Source organism: Sarcophilus harrisii, chromosome 3 (assembly GCF_902635505.1).
Source record: "Sarcophilus harrisii chromosome 3, mSarHar1.11, whole genome shotgun sequence".
In the NCBI taxonomy this organism is placed as follows: Eukaryota; Metazoa; Chordata; class Mammalia; order Dasyuromorphia; family Dasyuridae; genus Sarcophilus; species Sarcophilus harrisii.
The window spans coordinates 172104575-172124747 of NC_045428.1; the positions used below are offsets into that span (position 1 = coordinate 172104575).

The 20173-nt window shown below is 34.6% G+C and overlaps 1 protein-coding gene across 4 annotated transcripts in view; it reads left to right on the top strand.

The window, feature by feature from the left end:
- The window catches only part of UXS1 (UDP-glucuronate decarboxylase 1), a 148950-nt gene that overhangs the window by 81443 nt on the left and 47334 nt on the right, over window positions 1-20173 (top strand). For all 4 annotated transcript variants that reach the window (XM_031958786.1, XM_031958787.1, XM_031958788.1 and 1 more), the window contains 3 exons: window positions 11047-11151; window positions 12851-12910; window positions 16994-17115. In XM_031958786.1, the coding sequence (XP_031814646.1) occupies window positions 11047-11151; window positions 12851-12910; window positions 16994-17115 (287 nt within the window). The remainder of the gene's footprint in view (window positions 1-11046; window positions 11152-12850; window positions 12911-16993; window positions 17116-20173) is intronic.

The following is a 20173-nucleotide window of genomic DNA, read 5'->3' on the forward strand; positions in this document are numbered from 1 at the left end:
TGGCACATAGACACACAAAAAATGCTTGATATAATGTTAATAGAGTAATTATAAAGTAATAATAAAATAAACCAAATTAAAATTCATGGATTTATGTGTTATGTAAGATTTGTATATTATATATTGTTAAGTAGCAATAATGTATAGAAAAGAATTGATAGAATCATGGTGATTCAGATTATAGATTTTTTAAAAATCTTTTTGTGCGAATTCTAGTTTCATTTGTCATATATTGTTTCATGTGTTGTAAATAAGAAAAAATATATTAGGGGTTTGTTGTTGTTGACTTCTCCTTTTTTTCTCCTCATCCCCTCTCTCTCTACATACACACACTTTTGGCATTTGAAAGAAATTGAGGTTTGGGCTATGTCTTAGAGAAGTCATTCAATTCTTTTCAATAACTGTCAGCAAATGATTAGTGGTCCCTTTAGATTAGTGCAGACATGGTGCAATGAAATATGTTGGTAGCTACCAAAAAGCACGTTCAGATTTATTTGACAGCTAATGGTTTTGCTTTATTCCTTCCTTCATTAGGGTGAGAGAGGGTTAGGAGATAAAGAAAGAAAATCTCATCTCTTTCTTCAACCCCCCCCCCCCTCCCCAAAAGAATACTTATAATTCTTTCTTCCCCCTTACATAAACTAGTCTGAGCATATTTGAAAACATTCTTTAGCCTTGAAAACTTTTAGGGTTTTGTGTTGTTTGTAAATTGTTTGGATTAATGAGGTAATAATTACGATATGACATGTCCAGAGTACAGTACTCCTGTAATTCTTCTTTGGAGATTTCCTTCAGCCATGCATGAAGGCCATTTGTAGATGAAAAATGCCTGTAATTTTAGGACTTACAGGTTATAACAATTATGTTTCAAAAGCAAAGATATTAAATGGATTTCTCCTTGGGTTCTTTGATTTCTTATTGTACAAAGAAGCCAACAGCTAGCTACACTAAGAATTTGGTGTGGAGTCAGAAGGAATATTTAATTACAACCTTGGTAAGTAGTACAGGATTTTGGTGACCAATTAATTTGGAAGGTTTGTGGTCTTGTTTGACCTTTGCTTATTCAAAGTTGAAAAAGACTCACGCAACCTCTCCCCTTAAGGAGTTTATAATATAGTAGAGGACATAAAACAAAGAAATAAAATATGTATGTTTGAAAGAACAAATTAGCTAAATTATGATTGGTTCATAGGAGAGGACAGAATAAGATTTTTTGAGGAGGAATTAGAGTTAAAAGTTGGGGTCCTGAGAAATGGGAAAGTTTCTACAAATGGATGTTAGACAGAATTTGGAAAGGAGAGGGCAAAGGATATAGGGAATAATGAATGAAACTACACAGAGAGGGTGGAATTTCAGAATGCTGAGTTCTGATGGAGGCTGGAAACAGGTTGGAACTAGATTTTAAAGCCTCCATGGGAAGTCTAATCACCTTGAGTATTGATAGAAAATGGGGAGATGCAAAAGTTGGAGGGAGGGAGGAAAGGAAATTGCATTTTGAGGCTTGTATTGTAATTGTTAATGGAGAACCATCATGATCTAAGGTCTTTGTTGATAACAGACAAATAGAGGTTTAAGTGAAATTAAGACAGATGTTGGCCATTAGAACTGTATCTTCTTTGAGAGACAAATACACTTTAATCTGTGGATGCTGGACCTAGAGAGAGCAGAAGGAAAAAAATTAAAACATTATCAATAATCATTTTAAATCTTGTTCTTTCTTCCTCCATTTTTTTTTATAGTGCTGTCTCAAAGTAACCAAAAAAAATTCTCTTTCATTGTTAAACTACAAGATGACCAGAGATCGATATAAAGAGGAATATTGATGACTCCAACTATTAATATTTGAGTAATCATTATAGGAGGCCAAAAATAATGTTGTCAAGCATACTATAGTATGCTACTTTAAGAATCTGAGTTCTGGGGAAGCTAGGTAGTACAGGGATAGAGGACCAGCCGAGGTCAGGAGTTACCTGAGTTCAAATCTGGCCTCTGTCTCTTAACACTTCCTAACTGTGTGACCCTAGGCAAGTCACTTAAACCCAGTTACCTCAGGGGGGAAAAAAGAATCTGAGTTCTGTTCCCTCATGAGTTTTTAGATTTGAAAGAAGACATCAGTGTCAGAATAGAGACTTGAGTCATCATATGACTTTTAAGCAAGTTACTTCATTTTTTTAATTTCAGTTTCCTCACCTGTAAAATGAGAGATTTCAGATCTTTTTCAGCCTTAAATTGTATGACTTCAAGTTAATCATTTAACTTGCAGGTTTCTTAATTCTAGTTTTCACATTGCAAATATGAAGCACAAAAAAACGGTTGTTGGAAAGCAGAAACCATATCTCTTTTTTTTGTTATTATATCTTTTTATTTACAAAATATATGCATGGGTAATTTTTTTGAACCTGTGCAAAACCTTCTATTCCAAATTTTCCCCTCCTTCCTCCTACCCTTTCTCCTAAATGGGAAGTAGTTCAATACATATTAAATATGTTAAATTATAAGTTAAATCCAATATATGTATACATATCTATACAGTTATCTTGCTGCACAAGAAAAATCGGATCTAGAAAGGAAAAAAAAAAACCTGAGAAGGAAAACAAAAGTGCAAGTAAACAAGAACAGAAAGAGTAGAAATACTATGTTGTGGACCACACTCAGTTCCCATAGTCCCCTTTCTGGGTGCAGATGGCTCTCTTCATTATTGGACAATTGGAACTGGTTTGAATCACCTCATTGTTGAAGAGAACCATGTCCATCAGAATTGATCATGGTATCGTCTTCTTGTTGCCATGTATAATGATCTCCTGGTTCTGCTCATTTCACTTAGTATCAGTTCATGTAAGTCTCTCCAGACCTCTCTGAAATCATCCTGTTGAAGATCGTTTCTCTTTAGAATCTTTGGATAATAAAATGTTATACTTGAAAAGCCTTAGATATTACCTACTCCCTCACTTGACAAGGCTATCTGCCAAGAGTCAAACTCCTTTTCTTTGGTAGATGAGAACTTAGTTCTCAGAAGTTATTATTGTTGTATTCATAATGAAAAAATTATTAAAATGCATAATTGTAAAGAGTACCATGTAAAAATTAAATAGTTTTATCCTCTGTAAAATGAGGCATTGGGCTTTATATATAATCAAGTTATTTCTTATCTAACTCTGATATTCTACAATTCTAAGTGAGAATTGAAAATTTAACAACGCTTGTGAAGTAAGGTATAACTGATTTGAAATCAAATGCATAATGCCTATCTTTAGAGACCATCTAGTCACAGGTTAAAAGATGTAGCAAAATTTTTCCCTGTTTTTTTTTTTTTACCAAGCTTAGTTTTTCCACTACCTTACAAGCTCTCAAAAATAGAGACATTCCCTTCTCTTTTTTTCTCAAGATTTTGTGGGACTTTTGGTATTAGCACAAGGAAAAGAAGAGTGTGTGTGTGTGTCCATGTACCAATGCAGATTGATATTTTCTCTAAACTTATATTCTTGGATAGTTGCCTAGGACACTGAGAGGTTAAGTAGTTTGTTTAAATCAACAAGCTAAGATATATCAGAATTGGGATTTGAACCCTTTTCTTTGATCTTTTCTCTTAGGCCAGCTCTTTATCCAGGAGTATGCTATGCTGGCTCTTGTTTATATAGATAGATAGATAGATAGATAGATAGATAGATAGATAGATAGATATGTATGTTTTCCTCTGTGGCCACTAACTGCATTAGTGGCCTTTCTGAGAATAAGAGGCTAGATTCTAGTGGTTTTTTCCCCACTCTTGTATTTTCTAAAAATTAAGATGCTATATTTTATTTTGCAGTTAGCCATTCATGAATGGAGCTTACCAGATAAGGGGAGAATATGATACTGTTGGTTTTTTTCCCTCATTTTCAGGGGGCAAGACATCTCAGATTTTAATTAGCCCTCATGCCATCATTGTGGAAGTAAAGTAGCTTGTATGTCTGGCTAGAGTTTTAATGGCCTCTGGCACTGGGTCTGAATTGAGGCTTTCAGCAGAGAGGAATCAGTGGGGTGTTGCAAGAGACCATCTATTTTTATATGTGCCTTCTGCTTGCATGATAGGAAATAAACTGATTTTGCTGTTTTTATATTCTGTACAATAACTCTGGTGGGATACTTGGAGAATTTTTCCTTCTCAGTTTTTTGCAGTTTTCTTTCTAGATTTTAATAAATGCTTTGTTTGCATAGACTTCAGGCTTCGCTAAAATGTACTCCTAAAAGAAACCACAAATAGTCCATAGATGGCTAGGCCTTTCTTCCACTAGAATTATTGGCAGTAATTCTGCAAGGCACATTGCCTCTCATATCTGTGTGGTCTACGCTATCCCTTTTTCCTTGCCTCTCCCCTTCCTTTCATAACACAAAGGGAACAAAACTATGTTCTTAACAGTGTTTTCTGAGCTATTTTTAGCAGTTCTGTGAAAAAGTGAAAATAAGCATGTCTTTAAAAGGGGTTAACTAAACTAATTTAAAATAATTTAGGCTCATTTCCTGAGGGTCATAATTTTACTAGCTGAGGTTACCAGACATTACAAATGGACAGTGCTTATGAAAGGTTCATTTAGTGGTCAGTACCACTGGAGGGAAGGAAACTTGTAGTAAATGACTAGTGCATACCTGTCTTTTGCCTCCTACTTCCATCCTTCCCTCCTCCCCTCCTCCCCACACCCCACCCTCCAACCGAATCATTTTTCATTTTTATTACAGTCTGAAGTATAAACAGTTGACATGCTATGGAGCTAATTCTAGACTAGCAGAGTTAACATTGCTGCTTTATTTACATTCCAACTCATTGCTATTAATAATAATTTAGTGCTGACATAGAAGCAGCATTCCTGATGATAATTTGAAGGATTTTTCCTTTTCTCATTTCTTTTCTTCATAATTCTTTAAGAAATTAATTTATCAACTAGAACTAAAATAATGTCTTTTTTTTTTTTTTTTTTTTTTTTTTGAAGGACAGGACCTGAGGAATTGCTGTCTTTTTTTTTTTTTTTTTTTGGTGCTCTTTTATCTGCAAAACTACCGAGGCAGAAAAAGTTGCTTTGGAAAAGAAGAGTTATAATTGTTGTTTATCTTTTATTCTTGAAGAGGACCAATGATATCACAAGGGTGATATCTTGCCCTTTGTTTGTCTTAAAAATAGGTTGTATGAAGAGGAAGGGGATGATGTTTTATTCCTTTTATCCTTTTATATATAGAATACCAATTAGGTATTCTAAGGAATAATTAAAATAAAGGAAGATTAGCAATAGTTTCCATAATTTCATAAGAAACTCATTCCCAGGAATTCACAGGAGACAATATGTAAGAGGCATCAAAAACAAGAAGGGAAATGGGGAAAAAAGAAAGAAAGGAGGGATTGTAGAGATGTGTCAATGTTAAGAGTGTTGGGTTTGGATTCAGAAACAACTTGGGTTCCCATCTCAAAGGATTATCATCATATCAATAAGTGTTATGACATTCTTCAGTGAAGTCAAGCAATTTCTGTAAGTTTCAGTTTTCTGTAAAATAATGACTGTAGGATCTTAGATTTAGAGTTGGAAGAGAGGGACCTCAGAGACTCATTGATCTAAACTATCCATTTTACATTTAAGTTAACTGAGACTCATGGAGACTTAAGTTAACTGAGACCAGTAGTCAGGTTGCCTAGGTAGTAAAATCTGAGATAAGCTTAGAACCCAGGTACTTGCCTTTTAATAATAATTGTAGTACTTACTTCACAGGATTGTTGTAAGGATCAAATGAAATAATGTAATTTTAAACTCATTTGGCTAACCTTAAAGTGGTAGCTTTTATTTTAATTTTGGGGGGAAATTTTTTTGCATCCATTGTGCTTTCCAGATTCCTTCGTGAATAGTATAGATAAAAATTGATTTGTTTAGATTTTTGGAACAGTGCCTTCTAGAATACTTAGGGAGATCAACACTTGGACTGGTATTGTCATTCTGTCCACTAACAAATAGAGAGGTGAGAAATCATGACTTGAATAGAGTCAAGCTAAAAATTGCCATTCTACAGTTGATGCTGAAGACTCATTCCTCAAGATGTCAGATAATCATACAGCTTACCCATACTCTCATATAATAGTTTCATCACTAGTGTGATGTTAAAAGGAAAGCTTTCTTCTCAACAGCCTTTATTGCTTTTCCTTTCTTTCTTTGCATCTATTATTACTTTAAACATGCAATGGGTATTTAAGATTCATTCTACAATAGAATTTTTGTAAATCACAAAATGAGAATGGAATAGACCTCAGAAGCAGCTACTTGAACACTTAAATGAAAGAAAGTCCTGTCATTAACATATCTTACAGGCATCATCCAAATTTAGTCATTTTTACAGAATATCGGAAAACTTTTAAGAGCTAGCTCTTAGAGGAACAGAAAGGAATCACTTTGTAAATTGGGATGGTAAGCAAGTCAAGCTGTTAGACATGCTTTAATTTTATACCAAGATTTATCTTTAAGACCCATGGTCATTTTTAAAAACTTCAATTGTAGATTCAATCTATTTTGAGAGCCCCTAGGAAGCATAGCAAATATTTAATGAAACATTGTCAAGGAATCTAGTTATATGACAAAACCAAAATGTTCAAGTACTCAAACTTACTTTTAATTATCCATAGAGTTAAGAAGAAGAATGGGCAGGTAAGTGGCACAGTGAATCTAGTATTAGACCGGGAGTCAGGAAGACTCATGTTCCTGAGTTCAAATCCAGCCTTAGATACTCATTAGCTGTGTGACCCTGAACAAGTTACTTCACCATCCATGTTTGCTTCAGTTTCCTCATGTGTAAAAGGAAATAAGCAAACCATACTACTATTAAGAAAATCTCAGATAGTGTCATGAAGCATCAGACACAACTGAAAAATAACTGATAGAAACAAAGGAAACAGATAAATGAAACTTTTTTCACTTTATAAGCTGAAACCAGCCCCCTTTGGAAAAAGTCTGTTAGTAAATAACCTTCACAACTAAGTGAACAGGGGCAGCTAGTTGGTGGAGTGGATAGAACAAAAAGCCCTAAAGTCAGGAGGGTTCAAATCTGGCCTCAGACACTAAATACTTCCTGGTTTTGTGACCCTAGGCTAGTCAATCTCAATTGCTTCAACAGGGGGAAAAAAAAAGAACTAAGTAACAAAACTTAAACACCATGAAAACTGGCTAAGCATCTTTCTGTTCTTAAACTCAAAAAAGTATAAATTAAACAACTGAGAAAATAAAACAAAAAACTAAGAAAAAGTATTATTCAGCTAACTTAATTGGACTGGCTTTTTAAAAGCCCCATTTGAAAATTTCTTTCTGTGCTTGGGCAAGTCCTATCTTACATTTTGCATGTGGCCTGGTTTATGCCATGGAGAAACTGGATTTTTTTAAACTTGGTTTCTAATGAAGACTTTCAGATGAAAAGTGGTTATGCCTTTTGTTTAGTCTAGAGTGGTAGCTTAAAAGCTCTGTCATACTTCAGGTTCATAGATTTCTAGAGTAGGAGTTAAATGGATCCAAACAAAACCTTGGCAATGCCAATTTGAAATATAGTTTCTTTTTCTTGATTTTAAATTTATTAAAACTTGTATCCATGTAATCAATCTTCTCCAGAATCTTTATCTTCAGTTTTGACATTTTAACATTCTCCTGGTAATTCTAGCCAATCATGAGGTAACGAGCATATTGAATGTACTTGTTGTTTTGGGATTTGCTTATTTTTTTTATATTGTAGTCTTGATGATTTTTGCCAGTATCATTATATCATATTTTAACATCACTTCCCAAACTGATGGGACCATGGAAGAATATTGGGCTCAAAATATATTATGGCAGTGTGAATTTCTCTATACCTTCTTTTCATAAGGAAGACTGTCTAGCAGCATATGTTCTATCTTATAATTTTGGAGGTGAATTTATTCATCTGAATGTAGAACTTCCACGTTTATTCCTTTTCCATTTTATTTTATTCAGTTTAACTCATTTTGCCAGTCTCTTTTTTAAACCTTGATTCCCATATTCAGTATATTAGCTATCTCTCCTAATTTTGTGTCATTTGCAGATTCCACAAGCATGTCATCTATGCTTTCATTCAGTTACTAACTGATTAAAAAAAGGGGGGGGGGGTGAAGAGCATAGGGTCAAAGACAAATCCTTCATTTGTTCTAGGAGAATCACCCTTCAACTTGACATTAGATAATTAATGACTCCTTTTTCAAATTGGAAATTCAACTCATTCATACATTTATTCAAATTCATCTAACTTGTTGAATTTCCAGACCCCCAAAAGTACTATTATCTACCACACATTTCTATTTTGCCCACAGGAATAACATGACAAGTTTTGTAAAATGCTGAGTTCTAAGTGAACTATGTCAATTGCATTCCCTTGATATTCCTAGTCTAGCCATGTAGCACAGAAGGGAGGGAGGGGAATCCAGTACAATTTCTCTATCCTCAGCAATAACTAGGACTTTTTTGCATAACCTGTAATACCACAAGCTATATCTTACATAACTTGAAATAAATTCCCCCCCCAAAAAAAAAAAAACCCTCTCATGTTGCTGGGGGAAATATATAAAGGAATGTATCCTACTAGATGTTAAGCTTTGTTATTTCTACACTACTAAAAGACTGTCATCTCAAAAATTGAAGTCTTTAATAGTTCAGTCCTCCTTAAGACCTCACCTATTTAAGATGTGCAGATCTTCTCACCAGTGCTTCCTTATCTAAGTGCTCACAAGCCATCCCTTTAATAATATTTCCTATAAATTTTTTTAAATTATTTATTAAGTTTGTTTTATTTTTAATTTATGGAATAAAATAAGTATTTGCATAAGATTATAATAAAAAAGATAATTGTACATGAAACTGAAAATTTATTATGTACAATTTGCTATTCTTTATAAATGTATCACAAAGTTCTTATATAAATTTCTTTTTCTTTTTTTTCCTTCCTTACCTCTCCACCATAGAGATAGCTATCATTAAATATAAACACACACACACACACACGTATATGTGTATGTGTGTACAGGCTTACAGTTTTGTAGACTGCAGAGGCAGGAGCCTCTTCCTTTTTTTTTTTTTTTTTTTTTTTTTTTTTTTTTTTTTTAATCTAGATGTTTGCCCTTCTCTAGGCTTCTGGTAACCTTTCTAATTCTCCGTATATTTTAGGGATCACTGACAGTGGCTTATTTGCCAATTTTTCCTCAGAATGTAAAATGTAATTCAATGCATTATTGCCAGGAAACTGAGATAGAGGGTAATAAACAAAGAAAACAGAAAAGACATGATAGAAACCTGCATCCTGATTATGGAGCTATTATTTTCTCTTTTATCTGAGGATAAACATTTAGCATATGGTGATCATTGCTGTTGCAAGAGATGTTTTTTAAACGTAGAAACTCAAGTTCCAAAAACCACTATATTTATTTGCAAGGCAATTTTAGATTGAGTATTTTTAGAAGCAGGTTCTGATTTTTTGTTGTTGTTCTTGATTCTTATGTAAGGGAAGGAGGAGAGAAGGTGAATGTTTTAGTGAATTCAATGTCATTTCTGTTTTTTATTGAAAATGCCACTTCTGCTAATATAGAGCATCCCCAAAGTCCTAGTGCAGTTTTTAATTTGAGTATCTTAAAATTTCACTAAGACCTTGAAGACATTGTACATCATAACCTGAAAGTAGGGGCAAATAGATAGCATAGTGGTTAGAGCACTGGCCTGTAGTCAGGAGGACCTGAATTCAAATGTGGGTTCAGACACGTAATACTTACTAGCTGTGTGACCCTGGACACTTAATCCCAATTGTCTCACCAATAATAAGAATAAGAATAACCAATAATAAGAATAAGAATAACCAATAATAAGAATAAGTAAGGAATAGAGCAACTGGAAGGAGCAAGGGTGGATGAGTTGGAGATGATGAGAACTTGGGGTAAGAAAGCCTGAAACTTTTTCATGGGGAAGCAAAGGGTCAGGGATAATGGGGTTTAGAGTTTAGAAAGGTAGCATCACCTCAAGTTGAAGCCTCAAATATTTGGACTTTTATTTATTATGGCAATAGGGAGCCTTGGTGCAATAGAAGTTGTTCTGGTTTTGGAGTTGGAGGACTTGAGTTCAAATTGTGGCACTGTTGCTTAGTGTCTATGTGAGTTTGGTGAATCACTTAATTTCTTTGGCTCTCAATTTCTTGATCTGAAAAAGGAGAAGGTGAAGGTTGTTGGCCATAGATAACCTTTCAGAGTTCCTTCCACCTCTAAGTCTGTGATCCTTTAATTTTGAAGTGATTTGATCAGAACTGTACTGTGCATTAGGAAGATTAATTTAACAGCACTGTTTAAGATGAAAAGTGGAAGGGGGAGACTAGAGACAGGTGGATCAGTTAGGATTGCATAGTTTAAGAGGGAAATATTCAGAAGTCCTGAACTCAAGAGGTGACCACTAGTGAGGGTATGGGGGAGAAGTGAGCAATAGATATGAGAGAATGTGAAAGAGTTCGCAGAAGTCAATAATGGAACATGGGCAGTAATGAAGAAGGCAGAATCCACGATATGTCTTTCACAAAAGAGCATGAGAAGTAGTGGTGCTGTTAGTGGAAATAGGGAAGGATCAGAGGTGTCAAACTCAAAGTCATCTCTGGAATTGGCCAGCAAAACTTCCACATTAAAATTGTTGAGCAAAATAAATGAAAATATAATACAACATAGATTGTGTTAATCTGTGGTTTTCTAAGTCATTAATGCAGTAGCTGAATCCCTTTCAATTTCGTTTGGATGCCACTGTTGTTGAAAGAGAGCATCATATAAAGATATTTGTATCACTGTCATCATACGCATCAGAGAAATTTGGTCAGCAAAATCTTAACTGATATATGCCAGGAATTACTTCTGATCCTTGGTAGTGAGTGATTTATTGGAGCAATAAGCTGATAAGATATATATATATATGTCTAGACAAAGGAATTAATCAATTTAATGAGGCCTTTGTTGTAAAATCTTGAGATTTTTATTGGTCTCTGGAAATCATGCTTTTATCATGTTTCTTATAGTGGACCAGATTTATCATCTAGCATCTCCTGCTTCTCCTCCAAACTACATGTACAATCCTATCAAGACGTTAAAGACCAACACAATTGGAACACTAAATATGTTGGGTAAGTTGAAATTAGTTCCTTGTTTCTTTTATAAGTTATATTTATTAATTTAACAAGATAAAAAGACACATCGTGAGCTCTTGCACTGGACATTTATCTCAGACTTGGAATGGTTTCCCTTATATTGTAGCTTAAGAAAAGAGTGTCCTAATAAGATGGTAGTTTGCAATCTTGAATGCCAGTTTATCAGCTAGGACTTCTCTAATTCTTGTGCAGTGCCTGGGGTCCTTAAGTTATTACAGTGTCTTTCTCACTGAGTAACCATTTTTGTGGTAGAGCAACTAATTAGCCAGCATTTTAAAAGCAGGTATCTGTACTTGGGAGCTTCCTCTTCAGGTATCCTATAGCCATCACTTTCCCCTCTACAATTCCAGAAATCATTAAAAAAATTATCTAATACCAGAAATGAATCCCATGCCTTCCATTCTTACAAATTTACAAAGAAGTACTCATGACCTTGAGCTCAGCTCTAGATTGACATAGAGCCATGGGTGTGTAGGTATTTAATGGCATTATTTAAAGGTAAGGAGAAACTGTCTGATTGTTAGGACAGGTAGGTTGAAACTGAACTATATTACCTGACTCTGGACTAAGCCAAAAGATTGATATTAAACTATTCTTATTGATGGTGTTGAATGATGTGTGTTACAGAAGAAAGGTGAAGAGTTAACATTTTTGTAAGATCACATATATTTGGACACAGTTTTTCTGCCTTAAAAAATAACAATTTTTTCAGTGTACTATGCTACTGAAGTTTAATTTCAAAGGAAGGGTGAGGAAGTTACTAAGGTCAGTAAGGAAAAAAAGGGATCTTGATTTCTCTAAATAAAACGTCAAATATTATATTGAGTTTAGTTAATGTGCTATGAGTTTCAAGTGATTTCTCTAAATTGTTTTCTCCTTCAGATCAGTGCCCTATATAGCCAGAAAAAAAATTGAGTCTTGCCAACTAAAATGAGCTTGCTTTTTTTTTTTTTTTTTTTTTTTAATGAATTGACTATCTCAGGAAATGGAGTCAGCATTCTTTTCCCAAGGAAAATGGATAGAGAAGAGTTTTTGTTTTGTCTTGTTTTTTAACTTCATCTTTCTGTTTCAAAAAAGGAATTTGAGCAGGCATTATCAGTCCCTTCCACAGGAGCCAGATAGATTAAAGAATATAACATACTTTCCTCTGTCTACTCCCATGTCTACTCGATAGTTGTGGAATGGCAGAGTTGCCCCAAGCCTCTTCTGTACTTATCATTCTGAACTTGGCATGCAGCATAACATTGGTACCTTTGAATAAGGAGCTGTTCATCAAGAATATGAGCCTTATTGTCCCAACACTGATATTGGGATACATGTTATTCTCAAAAACAGGACATTGAGTTTTAGATACTTATAATAATATATAAACACAAGTTTTTGCATTTGAGGCAAGATTAGTTAAATAGTTCCTGATTCCCTCTCAACATGGCCTTCTATTTTACCTTCTGTTGAACCACCACCACCCCATTTTCAGATAGAAACTCTTTGATTCGGCTGTGTGGTCTCTCACAGACTGATAGGACTTTTTATGCACTTTGTGACAGGACTCAGAATTTATGTGATTTTAATATAAAAAAATTCAAAAAAAATTTATCTTAATGTTTCTAGAATCAGTTTTCTTCCCTGTAGTGATGAAACCTACAGTAATCCTTTTATGTTTTCATATTTGTAGGGTTGGCAAAACGTGTTGGAGCACGTCTTCTTCTGGCCTCCACTTCAGAAGTATATGGAGGTAAGACAGTGGCAACTTGTCTCTTAGGGTCAGTGGGAGCCTTCACTTGCCAGAACTTTATAAAAATTTTGGTAGGAGAATTTTAAGGTCGAATTCTGAGGTTTCATCTCAGAAGAACCTGCAGTTTCTTACACAGTTTTATCTCTCTTATCTTTGGTCACAGGTGAGTATTTGACAGTCACCCCCAAAATAGTCTTGTGACCAGAAGGGACTTGATTTTAAAATGTGTCAGGTAGAGTATCACTCATGTAGATTTCATCGTTCTCAATCCTAAAGCAGGAGAGCAAAATGAGCAAGGAGCCTGTTTTAGAATGGAAAGCAGGAAAAGAATTTTAATGTCCATAGCTTCTCAGGAATCCTTCAACTCTGAGACTCCTTCTGCTGTATTTTTTTCTTGTTTCCCCTAACTCTCCCTGCTTGTACCCTTTTATTACTTCCTTGACTAATTTCTGGAATGAAGTGAAAAGAGGAGACTACAAATTGCATTTGTTTATTTGCTGAGTAAGAACCCAATAAGAGTGGGAATTTTCCTTTAAACATCATGTTCATAAATGAAATAGGAGAACCTAGATCTATCTTCAGGCATTAGCAGTAAATCTGGCTTCTTCTTGGTAGCCTTTTAATCTGTGGACATTGGCATGGGCTGGATACTAATCAGCATCATTTTACCTAAAAGCTTATTTTATCTTCCATCATTCCAGTCTTAATAATGACTTTTTCCTTCCAGTCTCCTGCCCTATATTGGTATTCCTTTATTTGTTACTTTGGACAGTACCAGCATCTATCATATTCCTGTCCTTTCCTCTGGTACCAGTTACCTGTTTTCTCAGCATATTTTTCTAAAATCTTTTTTTTTTCCATAAATAAACTATTTATTTTAGCAGGAGAGAAAGGATTAAAACTCAGTTCCAAGAAGGAATACATCAACTGCTTTTATTTTTCTTCTCTTGTTCTCCTCATAATCCAATTTGGGGTTTTCTTGACAAAGATACTGGAGTGGTTTGCCATTTCCTTTTCCAGCTTATTTTACAGATGAAGCAAGCAGGGTTAAGTGACTTTGTCAGAGTACCTATCTAGTAAGTGTCCGAGGTCAGATTTGATCTCAGGAAGAGGAGTCTTCCTGACTTCAGGCAATACTCTTATCCACTGTGCCATCTAGCTGCCCCTTATGTGCTGTAAGATATCTAAAAGAGCACATCCCAAAAATCTATCACATAAAATGTGCTACCCTCTAATAGCATTCTCATCAACATTTCCCCTGGCCTACCATTGTCACAACAGTGATGTATCTAATTGAAAGAGTATCAGAGGGAGTTGCATTTTAAATTCACAGTAAAATTATCCTCCGTTTAGTCCTACACTAATGTTTCCTTGTTATGTAGTGTAGAGGTGACCCTAGGTTCCCAAAGGCTAAACTAGAGGAAAGCAGTAAAGCTGCTTCTCCTAAGCTGGAAGGGTTTCAAACATAAACCTAGCAACAGACTGTATCTCTGTCTTCTGGAGACCAGATTAGCAATTTGGAGCAGCTCATCACCAGGTTGGTTTCAAAGGTGATGAATTATTTTTACCATAGCAACTCACAAAGAGTATATTTACTAGAGCATAGAGGAAGACCCACACCGTTGACACTATGGCATTGCAAAATTTTCTAAGTAAACACAGCATGTGTGCAAGGCATTGAATATCAAAAACGATCCAGTTTAGATTTAGGGCGAGATTGAAAGTCTTTGCTGGTGTGTAAGTCATGGTGCTATTCTGAATGAAGTACTGGAAAACTATGCAGATGCTACATAAAGAGAGAATAAAGTAATCTGGGACACATCTGCTACCTAAACAGTACTCCACCCACCCAAAATAAAGTTTTTGTATATTTTTATTATTTTACATTCCAGGGAAAGAATGTTACCAGCTTTTTCTCAGAAGCTCAAGGTATAACCTCTCTTCTTTGTTGATTTGCTTCTTGGTACACTGAGACACTGAAATGTTCTATCTTCACTACACACCTTTCCTCCCTTTCCTCTTATTTTATCTTATTGTTGTTGAGGCAATTGGGATTGAGTGACTTGCCCAGTTAGAAAGTATTAGGTGTCTGGAGTCAGATTTGAACCCAGGTCCTCCTGACTTCAGGGCTGGTGCTCTATTCACTGTGCCACCTAGTTGCCTCTTATTTTATCTTTCTTTCTCATCCCTCTCCCATCTCTGAAGAAACATGGAAACATTGTCTGTTTTGTTTGAATAAATGATGAACTGACTGGCTGCTCTCCCTTTAAATTGTCAAATGTTCTCTTCCTCAAAGACAAAGGCAGCAAAATATCTTAAAACACTATGTCCAAGAACCATGCTTTCCCTTCCAAGCTAGTATGTCCCATGGGCTTAGAACTGTTTTAAGATTAAAAAGATTAAAATATAAAACAATCTTTCTTGTCCTATCCAAGATAGCATGCTCACAAAGCATATATCCCATCTTCCCTTTCTACTTGAATGACATATTTGATGGGAGTTTGTTTTTCATGAGATTATGGAAAACAGTACATTTTTTGAAATTCCCAGCCATTCCATTTCAGACTCAATTTTGTCAAAAAATCTTTCCTAAGTATTATTTATAGTGCCAAGATCTTTATGTGGTTGGGTACTCCTTTATTTGTATACTTTTATTTAAACCATAAATAACACAGAAAACTCATAAATGAATCTTTCATGTTGACAGCATTTATCTTGAATAGAGAAATCTTAAGTATACAAGGAAATATTCTTCTGGTATTTGGGATTGTTCTTTGTAACATGATCTTTTACTACTTGGTTATTCTGGGATGCACAAATACCTACCACCAAGAACTATTTTGAACATTGATGCTAGTGATAAAATTAATTGGCTCTTACTGCATGAAACAGGTGGTGATCTGTACAGGTAGAGTAAGCCCTAGGCAAAATTATGTTTGTCTGTGTCCTTCTGAGAAACCACGTAATTGTGTTCCTGTTTTGTTTTCTATATATGGAGTCCTTCCTTTTTGTGTTCCTATTTCCTTCTCTTTATTAAAACTTAATTCATATCTTAATGTTATGATACTGTGTTCTTAAGGACACTGTATTCTTTCCTAGAAGTATTCGCAATATTTGTTATTTAATTGTGAAATGAGAGCCTTGTCTAGGTGATTTTTTTGTTCCAGTGATACCCTCTCAATAATTGTCTTTTCTTCATTTAAATAAACAGTAAAAATGTAAATAATCACATAGTCTTTTAATGTTTGATACATAGTACATAAGTGATTGTTTAACCATCCCTCGTTTTTTGTTTCCTTCTGACATGCATTTTTACATTCATTCTCATGAAACTTACAATGTTCCTATAAGGAAGACTGCAAATTTTATTTTCATTTATATTTTCTTTTATTCCCATTTATTAGGTAAGAAACTGAGAATCAAGCTAATTTGGCTAAGAGCATACAATTAGCAAGTGGAGGCACCATGGCTTAAAGTTAGTCTTCTGATTCCAAGTCCAGCTTTCTTTACCTTGTACTTGTAGATTACTTCCGAAAGGTAGTCTCTGAACACAAAGACATCAGAAATATTTTTTATGTTATCATTTTAAACTCCATAGAAAACATAACATTTGTGATCACAGATTTTCATTTAGAAGGTTAGCTTTCTGTACAGAACTTTAAGAAGAATGATTCCCTATAGAAAAATATACAAAATAAATATATGACAAATAAATTATGGCATGATAATTTCTGTTATCAAAAACAAAAAATCTTTATTGAAATAATTTATTTTATTATTAAAATGTTTCGTTTTAATATTAAAATATTTTATACATTCATCCACATTCAGGAATATAGAAATTGTATCCAAAGGGAAGGAATTTGTACTATACCATTTAAAACTTATTTGTCCTATCCCATTTCTTCAATATTCTACCTTGCTTATATATTCCTTATATTTCAGATAAATCTCAATATAAAAATTCTTCCACCCTCTCCCTTTTTCTTTTTTTCTAACTCTCCCGTTTTCAGTGTGAATTTATCTTGTTTGTAAGCTTGAAATGAGGTAAAAGAAAAACCATTCCTTATTTCCTCCTAATAGATCCAGAAGTGCACCCCCAGAGTGAAGATTACTGGGGCCATGTAAATCCAATAGGACCTAGAGCCTGTTATGATGAAGGAAAGCGTGTGGCGGAGACTATGTGTTATGCCTATATGAAACAGGTATGCCCTTGGTTTCCTACAATACTTTTTAGTACTTGTTTTCTTCATTTGGACTTATTTTATTTACTAAGCATGTATCATTCAGATCATGTTTAGTTTAGGGAACTGATCTTTTGTGATAGACGTAATATTAATTTAGTCAGTAAGAAAAAAGATGTTTTTTCATGTTGATATTTGATGGAGATGCTTCTAGTTAGTTTTGATGCATTGTCTTCCTCTATGACTTGTGTTCAACATATTTAATGGGTTGGGAGCTGGAAAGTGGTAGATGGTCTTTTTTGTTATTGTTTATTTTAAATTTTAAATATATCTTCAGCCTTTCCCTCTAGGAAAAAGTCTGCAGACTTTGGGAGAAATGCACTATTCCATTGTCCCTTTGTGAGTGGGATGCACTGGTTTCCTCACTTTCCAAGTCTTATGCCCTTACTCAGCTTCCTTCATGTCTTTAAAATCTTCTATGATGCCAGCCGCCTTACCTGAGTTTCAGAGCTCTGAACAGTTGCCTATAGTCTCAGGATTAAAGTGTCTCTCCTTGATGTTGTTACTTTAGAACTAGAACTCACTGGCATGCTTGCACATTTCAGCAGTGATGCTACATTGCCATGTAGGTAATGTCAAGTGGATGTATGCAAAGAAATCTCAAGTCCAAATTATGTAGCTTTCTTTCCTTTTTAACATGCATTTCTTTTTCTCTCTCAGAAACCTTTTTATAATGAACAAATCCTGCCTTAATGTATACTTCCAGTCATAGTAAAATTAAAGATAGGTGGAACTAAAGATAGGATACCTTCAGAAACTGGTATTTAGAAAACTGCATTAAATTTTTGGGCCAGAATGAATGAGCATAGATTTAAAGTTGAAAGAGACTTTAGAGAATTAACCTGTCAATTGTATACCTAGCATGTAGTATAGTGTCTGGTACATAGTAAGCATATTATTATAATAATTAATAAATTCTTGGTGATTGATATTTTTTTTTGCCAGTTCAATTCAACATTTAATTATTTAGCACCTACTATATGCAGGGTACTATGGTGAATACTGGGGATACAAACAAAAAACTAATTAGATGCTACAGTCAGGGTATTGCAGTGGGAAAAAATCCATAGATCTAGCCCTTGTGTTTTTAGTATCATTTAGTATTATCAGTGATTATGTTGTTAAAGATTCAAAGAATCTTATCTCGGTACCTAAGTAAGGCTGGGCAATTCTTCCTCCCCTACATACCACATTGTTTTGCATATATTTTTTATTTACTTATCAATGTACATGTAGCATTTATCCACAATAACATAGGAAGTCCTTGAGGGCAGAAGTTATTTTGTTTTAATTTTTATATCTCCAGTGCCTTACACATATTGTTGTTGATGAATCCTTTTTCAGTCATGCCCGATTTCTTTTGGCCACATTTGGGATTTTCTTAACAAAAATACTAGAGTGGTTTGTCATTTCCTTCTCCAGTTCCTTTTATAGATAAGGAAACTGAGGCAAACATCGTTAAGTGACTTGCCCAACGTCGCACAGATAGAGGTATTCACTATCAAATTTGAACTCAGAAAAATGAATCTTCCTGATTCCAGGTTTCTCATTCTCTCCACTGCATTACCTAATTTAGATATATTAGGCTCTTAATGCATGCTTATTAAATTGGATTGGCTATCCAATCTGACTTCTCCCTTCCCCCAATTCTAAGGTCTCATGGCTACTCTAGTTAGGCTAGATTAAGAAACAGGCCTAGTGAGATAAAATTATTTTTTCCCAGTCTTCTGGATAATGCATTATCTATCATAACTAAAGGAGTGCCATGGTTATGGCCAGAACCAATACTAAACTCTCCTTCTCACTCATATTTTTTTCTCCTACACATTTGCCTAGAACATCTGAACTAGGTCACTGCAGAGTAATGAAGTATGTGCTGGGGGGAAGAGAGGGCGTTTAGACTAGTACCTAGCATTTAAAGAAATCAGAATCATCTATGTGTGGCAGCCACAATAATTTGACTATTCTGAAAGTAAATGGCCCATAGCCTGCATTTACATAACATTTGTTACCACTTCTCATGCTGAAGATCCATAACAAAGTTGCCCTAGAAATACCATCTGTTACTCCAAGCATTTAAGTTTTAAGCAGCAAGGTTATAGCTGTCTCCTCTACTAGGATATTTTTGCCTTTGGGTTTCTTGTCTTAAACTTGAAACACATAAAGTGCTTCTAATGATAGTAAAAAGTAAAGGCATATTCAGTAGATTGTGATGGCTCTAGTTTAAAGAAAGAAGATCAGAAAGGAGGCATGAATTCAATGGTAAACTTAATACCATTGGAGCTTTTTTGTTCTAAATGTCATAAATTCTCAGTTTTGGGTTATTCAGCACAGGCATATCATTTAGAACACAAGCCCTTGTTTTATTGTAAAACACTCTAAATGATGTATAGGGCTGCTTTACTTTACACATCCAACATAAGATCATCTGCAGTTCTTTATGCCATGAAGCCTAGCCATTGAGATTTCTTCTGAAAAAGACCTTTCCTGATATTCTTCTTCTAGTTGCTAATTTGGAACTGGCTGAAATGCTTTGATATTTTTGGTTAATAAATATTTCTCACCATATTCTTCACCTCTCCCCCATTATATTTAGTTTATTTAAAATTTTTATTTTCATTTTCTTAAATTTATTTTTCCATATATAGAAATCTACCTTCTCTCTTCTATGTCCTTCTGCCCACCTTCCCATTGAAAAAGAGAAAAACAAAACCCTTGCAATAAATATGCAGTCAAGGGGCAGCAAGGTGGTGCAGTAGATAGAGCACCAGCCCTGAAGTCAGGAAGACCTCAGTTCAAATCTGGTCTCAGACACTTAATACTTCCTAGTTGTGTGATCATAGGCAGGTCACTTAACCCCAATTGCTTCAGCAAAAAAAAAATAGATTGATAGATAAGCAAGCAGTCAAGCAAAACATACCTTTCTGAACAAGTCAGAAAATGTGTATGTCTCCATATGCTTCTGCTGTATTTTATATTTACTTATTCTTCTCCCTCTACCTCTTCATGAACAGAAATA